Source organism: Apaloderma vittatum, unplaced genomic scaffold (assembly GCF_000703405.1).
Source record: "Apaloderma vittatum isolate BGI_N311 unplaced genomic scaffold, ASM70340v1 scaffold26554, whole genome shotgun sequence".
NCBI classification, from domain to species: Eukaryota; Metazoa; Chordata; class Aves; order Trogoniformes; family Trogonidae; genus Apaloderma; species Apaloderma vittatum.
This window is the reverse complement of record NW_009711398.1, coordinates 38,857-46,114: the sequence shown is the minus strand read 5'-3', so window position 1 is coordinate 46,114 and position 7,258 is coordinate 38,857. Positions and strand designations below refer to the sequence as shown.

Below are 7,258 nucleotides of genomic sequence, written 5' to 3'. Positions count from 1 at the left end.
AGGACAAGGGGAAATGGATTTAAATTGAAGGAGAAAAGGTTTAGATTGGATCTTAGGAAGAAATTCTTCAGTATGAGGGTGGCAAGACTCTGGAATAAATTGCCCAGAAAAGTTATGGATGTCCCCTCCCTGGAGATGTTCAAAGCCAAGTTGGATAAGGCTTGAGTAGCCTGATCTAGCTGAGAGGCGTCCCTGCCCATGACAGGGAGGTTGGATTAGATGGTCTCTAAGGACCTTTCTGGCCTAGACCATTCTATGATTCTATGAACTTTTTGAAAAAATAAACCATAAATTAATTTGAAGGCTGAAGCAGGTTTTGTATGACTGTGGTATAGCCCAGTGCGATAAACTTCTTACCAGATTTTGAATATTTAGCTACACAGCCAGTATCGGCACTCACGCATACGTTAATGTTGCTTGTGAGTTCCAGCTCTGCAGAATGTGTATGTTGGCCACCCACTTCTTCTGAGAGTAAACTACTACTCTAGCATCTAATGATAATTTATATAGAGTATTTATATAATTTATATAAAGCCTTAGTGCTCCTTGCTTATTAAGGAGATCTGATTTAGACTGCGTAAAAGAAGCAAATCCAAACTACCACCCCTTGTTATGTTTTAACATTTTCAAACCACTACCATGGCAGAAAATGGTTCCCTTCTCACAGTTTGTGTCGCCAGCTCATCCCGGTCCTTTGGAAACAGGAGCATCAGTTAAGCTCTGCTGGCGGGAGCCAGCCTTTGCAGAAACCTGCTGGTGGTTGAGATAGGCACCGCACGTGTTCCTGGAAAGACCACTGGGCGCACTGGTAAGAGCCACAGTGCGCCAACTCACAAAATCAGTGGATGGTGAGAGGCCTGTATTTTTATTTTTTTTCCTTCTCAGGAAACATTTTGATTCTTCACCAAAAATATAGTTGGGAACAGGGAGGTGAAGCTCTGTTTCGCTCCGGTGCTGTTAGAATACTTAATACATTGAGGAGGAGCAAGCAGATTCAGGCGTGGGAGGAGATGGGCTGGTACTGTCCTTCCTTCAGCCTGGTGGCTGGTTTTTAACAGGGCGTTGCTGAGGCACTCCCAAATTGTGAATTATTTAGGCATATCCAAGGAGGTGATCCTTTCTGAAATACTGCTGCTGCTGATCTAGCATCCAGAAACTCTGCAGGAGGTGTATCTGTACCTCCCTGGACTGCCTCACCTGGGTGAGTACGTAGGGACGCTTGGACATGGTTCCTGCCTGTGATAATCAAGTCAGTGCCAAAATTAAAAAGCCCCATGTGTCTTGCAAAGTTTCTGTCTCCTGCACTTAATTAGACACCAGTAGCACTAGCTTTTAAACAAGAACTGGAAATGCATAGTGACTTTTATTGTAGCAGCGTGCGTTGGACGGAGCCCGGTTCCCCTTTGCTGGGGCAGGAGCTGCTGGCACACAACAGCTTTTCGGTGCCACCTGCCCCGCTCCGTGCTCAGCACACCCCGTGTCTGCGAGCTGCCAGGAGCATGGTGAGAAGGCTTCGAGGTATAAAACCAAAGCTCTCTCATGTCTGCCTCCAACAGCATTTTAAGCCCTGCGCAGGAGGCTGTGGGGAGCTCTGTAAGTGGTCCTGCAGCAGGAGGAGCAGAGAGGAAAGACTGTAGGGAATGTGCCTTTGCCACAAGTGTTGCATTGGTATTATGCAGTGCTGCAGCAATGTCATTTACAAGGTAGTTAAACTTGGTTTATTCTGTGTTCAGTTTATTGTAAACTCAGTTTATTTATCAGTACACTCAGTTTATTGATTGTAAATGAGTTACAATTCTGCAGGGGAACAGGCATCTTTTCTTGCAATAGCCCTTGAGAACAATCACGTTCCCCAGCATGTCAGATTTAGGCAGGGTGAGTTTATAATTTACATGCTGTTTGGGTGGGTTTTGCACTCTTTAAGGAGGGCACCTTTCTCAGTGAATGGTTGGCTTCTGCTGCTTTGGGAGTTCACTTCACCTCACAGGTGCTTGACCGCGCGGTCCCACAACCTGCACATCTCGGCACAGGGTGTTAAAATAAATCCTCACCTGCCCCAGCGCACTCCCTGCAGCACCTCCCGGACAGAGCTGAGGTGCTGGCTCAGCCCTCCCAAACTTTCCAGCAGCAGCCCTTGTTTTTCTTCCCAAGCAGGCACCTAAACCCATCTTCTGCAACACGCTGTTTCCAGAAGAGGCTTAAAAAGCTTCTCAAACCCATTTTTTTTCTTTTTCCTTTGCAGAATAAAATTAACACCTCATACTTCCATGTTCTTGTAAAGATTTATGGATTGCAGGAAGCTTCAAAAGGTGGAAAGAACCAGTAACCCTCTCATCCCCAATGAATTGTGTTTGGTTTTTTTTCTGCGTAATAACTTATTTATTCCAGGCCTTATTTTGTTGTGGTTTTAGGTGTGGGGTTTTTTAAGCTTAACTCTGCATAGCTGTTTTGCTGACCTTGCTCATTCATCCCCTTAACAAAAGGGATATATTTATACTTTAATTATTGGCGTTTCAGTTAAAATGTTGTTACCTTGCAATTAAGTATTAATAGCAATTGACCCTTGTTTCCTAGTCTGCAAAACACATGGTGCTTTATTTCCTATTTATTGTTCTGAAAAAACTCTTCCTTTATTCATATAATGCAGGTAGGAAAGCAGTATCACTTAACTGCTGCCAGCCCTTAATATTCTGGTATTTCAGTGCGTTTTCAACCTGAAAAACCCACCTTTTGCTTAAACTTGATTGAAAATTGCTCTGCTGATGGCCATAAGAAGTTTTTGGTTCCTTTCTTCATCTGTGCCACTGGAATTGTGCCGTGTTAGGCTCCGAGTTCTTTCTGTCTTGCAGTGGCTCCAGAGCAAAATGCCCACGTTTTGGGACAGAGATCTACTTTTCCTTGTTGGCATTGTCCCCTTCCTCCAGCTGTTTTCCCTCTGTTATGCTTTCCACCCCCGTTTTGTGTTGATTTTCGTGTTACCCGAGGTGATAGCAGCTCGTACAAGTGTGGCATCGCCGCAAGAGACGGGTCCGGATCCGGGCTGGGGTCCATATGCTTTCCCCGGGCACCCATATGCAGCAAGGCTTCAGCTCTTCCGTGTTACCAAATAATATTATTTCAAAAGCTCCTTAGAAAAACATGAGTAATTGGGCAAGTGACAAAGGACTTTCTGTTTGTCTTTTGAACAATGGAAAATACCACATAGCCGCAATTTGTTCCAGTTATTTAGTGTCTTTTTTCCAGAGCCATTTCGTAGGCACAGGGTTTAGTTCTGCAAGAATGCGGGAAGGTGGTGACTTATTTTTGTGCTTAAAAAATAAATAAGATTATTAAATTTTTTGAGTTTCTTTACTAGGAAAGTATTTTTTACTTGCGCTACTGGTTTTAGAGCCTGAGGTAGATATTTTACCATATATTACAAGTCTAAGGTTGTTTTAATAATCAAATGAGACTTTTAAATAGATGCTGGTATCTTCGCTGTTTCAGAGAATACTACAGTTTGGAAAAGCTTTGTACAAATGTTCATGTTTGTACCCTGAGAATAGTACGTTTGACTTGCAGATAGGAACTACTCAATTATCAAAACTAACACTAACCAAAAGTATCGAAATTTAATAGACTGATCAAAGTTGGTAATGCTGATTAAAGGGGGAAATGGAGGAATGTCTGCTTTTAAAACGTAAAAATTCAAGGAAGGAGCACTCGCAATAAATGACTCCTGCTGTCATGCAGTTGTCAGAAACCGACATGAGTGAGGGTATAGAGCAAGTAGTGCCATCTTCTGGCAATGTCGTGAAAAAATGCTTGTGTGATCTGAGATGGCAGATGTGTGGGATACACTGATGGTGTCAGTGGTGTATGTGGCAATATATAGGTTTAGTTACATATTTTAGACTGGACATTATGAAAAAATTTTTCACAGAAAGAGTAGTCAGACATTGGAATAGGCTGCCCAGGGAGGTGGTTGAGTCACTGTCCCTGGAGGTGTTTAAATGTCATTTAGATGTGATGTTGGGGAATATGGTTTAGGGGTGAACTTTGTGGAGTAGAGTTAATGGTTAGACTCGATGATCCCAAGGGTTTTCCAATCTGAATGATTCTGTGATTCTGTATTCTGGAGGAGCAAAATCTTTTTGAGGTGTTGGGTCTAAAGAATCTAGAGATGAGAAAATCGGATCGAATCCCTTAGGTTTATTTCCAAAATGTGGAAATAAACTTTGTAGATGCCCACTTGCTTGCCAGCTTTGCTGCTTGTCTTTTGACATCTCAAGCCCTTCTCTTTGAACTCTTCTGCCATTGAGTTGGGCCTCATGACATTTAAAGCTTCTGTGAAGAATGGCATTTTAATTGTGTTTAATTGTTCTGTTCTGGTCTCTGGATGAACAAGAATTAATCTCTTCCCAAGGTGGTAGATATCCCTGAGATGTACCCGAATCAACAGCTTCGTCAAGTCTACCATTATTATGAATCTGTTTTACAGTTAACTCTGGAAGACTTGGCACCTGCCTTCCTGTTGGCATGCTTCTACAGCACAGGCAGGAATCTCATCAGGGGTCTCACCTGCCTTGTGTTTTGTTTTTCAGGTGGCACCAGAGAGATTGGGTCTGCTCTCACCAGGATGTGTATGAGGCACAGAAGTATAGAGTCCAAACTCCGACAGTTCTCAAGGTAAGTGACACTGTACCTGGTCTGGAGCTCAAGGTTTGTCTTCCATTTGCTAGTGGGGACCACCTAAAGCTGTTCCCCAGCATTGGCTTTTCAGCTGATGTCTGGCCAATATAACCAAGAACAGCAGTTGTTTTCTCCTGCACAGTGCATTAGGTGGGGTGAACGTGCAGGATTTTACTGCATGTTCTGGGGACTGGGCTCGTCACCTCAAATCACTCTAAGCGCTGCAAATTCCCACTCTCAGTTCCTGTTGCTTCGTGCTGAGCAGGTGGCTGCTGATGTGACCAACCTGTCTTTGTTTCAAGACTTTAAGCTTTGTCACTGAGTTTTAAAGAAGCAGCAAGTGGTGTGCTGCTTCCTCGGTTTACTAGAGAGACCAAAAGGCTTGTGACCAAGAGAGAACCTTTCAGCAAACAAGTATGGGAAGGGCAAATTGTCTCATTGCCTTTTTGCAGTTAAAGTTAGATTGATGGGAGAGGATTAACCCACGTGTAATCTGGGCTATACATAAACAACCTACTTCTGTAGTAAATAGTAGTTTCCACGTGTGCCTTTTTTAACTGGATGTAATAGTTACACTCCACCTAAGGTGAACCAAAGTGATGCTTCACCATTTGCCTGATGAACTGGTATGTCTTTTTTCCCTTTTAAAATAAAGATATTTGTGAAATTGGCTGTGAGGAGACAACTTTACTCTCTGGTTACCCCAAAGTTAGCTGTTTGAGTGATTTCATGCCAGTCTCATTACCTAGTGGAGCATTACTAGTGCTTTATCACAGACTCCACTGGTGAGAGGTGAGACACATCAGTGGGCAGGATGGTGTTTGCTTTTACAGCTGCTCCGTCTTCTTGTGCCATATGCATGTGTTATTTAAGTTTATAATCTTCATGGCTGCATGAACTTTTCTGGGCCCCCAGTATCCATTTAAATTGTTCTTTGTGTGACAGATGAGTAGGATCTAACTGGTTTACTTTGGCCCTGTTTTGGGTCACTCCTCTGGTTTACGTTGTGTTCCTCACTGTCCTGAAATTCTCTGTGGTAATTCTGATTATCTTGTGATGTGGATTTGCTTTTGATCCAGTCCTTTCTTTTGCTTTCTCCAGCATAAACATTTTTATGTTCTGATATTTACATTGTGACACTGGTAGCTGTCGCAGCAAAAAGTAAAAATATTCCAATATTGACCTTGGTTCTCTATATAAGAATAGGGGCATCTGCAGGATTTGATTGCTCTTTGTGTTTTCTCAACAAAATTAGTGCTTTAATTGACTGTCTGATAAACCCACTTCAAGAACAGATGGAAGAGTGGAAGAAAGTGGCCAATCAACTGGATAAAGACCATGCAAAAGGTAGTTACAGAGGAAGAATTCTTTAATAGGAGTAAGATTGTAATATCAGCTTTTCTTCCTCTTTTCATGTTTGTACTGGGGAACTGAATGACGTGCTTAAATATGTATAGCAACTTTTCTCTTCTAAAACACTGCTCTCCCGAAGTGCCTAACAAATTTTTAACCCTTACGTATACATTTTGGAAGTTTAGTTTGCAGGACTTGCAAGGCATGGGTTGTTTTTCTAGACGGGTAAGCAGTGACTAGTTTTAACTCTCTTAGCCCACTCTCACAGTATGATCTCCAGTAGTGCTGGGAGTTGGGGATGCCACATTTGTCCCTGCAAAGCCCCGGGGTGTAGTTAAAAGCTAATGTAAGATCATGTTATGTCTCAGACGTAGCGTTCTCTAGAGAATGCCCAGCTCTGTAAACCATTCAGTATCAGTTTTTTATATCTGATGTGGTACAGAAATGTGCACCTGGGGAATGGGAAGGTTTCGTCGCTGGGACACAGGTTGCTCAGATCTGCGGTTTCAACGACAGCTCCAGAGGCTTTTCTGAGGCAATGAGCAGGAGGCAGCAAAGTCTTACACAGCAGGACCATGCTAGGAGGTGCCTTTGGCTTTGCAAAACTTTCATTGGGAATGATGACCCCTAGCATGGGTGCTGAAAGCAGGTTGCAGTTCACCACTGACCCTTGAAAATCAAAGATTTTTGCTATGTCTGAAAGAAGCGGCATCACCATAATTTATTTTTGGGAGGGTGAAAACTGATGGGAAGGATTCTGCTTGCCTCCAGAAGAGGATTTGCGTCTTGCCCCTCTGTTATTGTGGTCAAACAAAAGCAGCTAGATCAGCAGCTCTTGGAAAGATATCCTCCTTGTGCTGCAGAGAGTGAGCAGGAGGGAGGGATCACCTGGGTTCCTGCAGGTAGGGGTGACTGTGGCCAAAGATTTAGGGTTTAGTGGGTAGACTTGTGTGTTGGGGGGGCAGCTGGCCTTGGTACAGTTTCCATGCCCACCAGCAGCCTGCTTCTTTTTTTCCATCTCTAGAAGAGCAGTAACATTGACCAGCTTTGTTAAAGTGTATGTGTATATGTAGATACATGCCTACATGCCTTTTATTTATTATTATTTTTTAAAGTATCAGTTTTCATGTCTGGTACCTTTAGTGTGCCTAGACAGAATATTTTTTTCTGGGATTTTAATTCTCCCGGGATTTTCAGCTTGTCTGAAAATGAGGACAACCACAGTGTGCTCCAC

General features: G+C 43.0%; 1 protein-coding gene across 1 annotated transcript in view; it reads left to right on the top strand.

The window, feature by feature from the left end:
- Window positions 1-3,747: 3,747 nt before the first annotated feature.
- The window catches only part of MTSS1 (metastasis suppressor 1), a 33,058-nt gene continuing 29,547 nt past the window's right edge, over window positions 3,748-7,258 (top strand). The window contains exons 1-3 of the mRNA XM_009867636.1: window positions 3,748-3,757; window positions 4,584-4,668; window positions 5,927-6,018. Coding sequence (XP_009865938.1) covers window positions 3,748-3,757; window positions 4,584-4,668; window positions 5,927-6,018 — 187 coding nt within the window. The remainder of the gene's footprint in view (window positions 3,758-4,583; window positions 4,669-5,926; window positions 6,019-7,258) is intronic.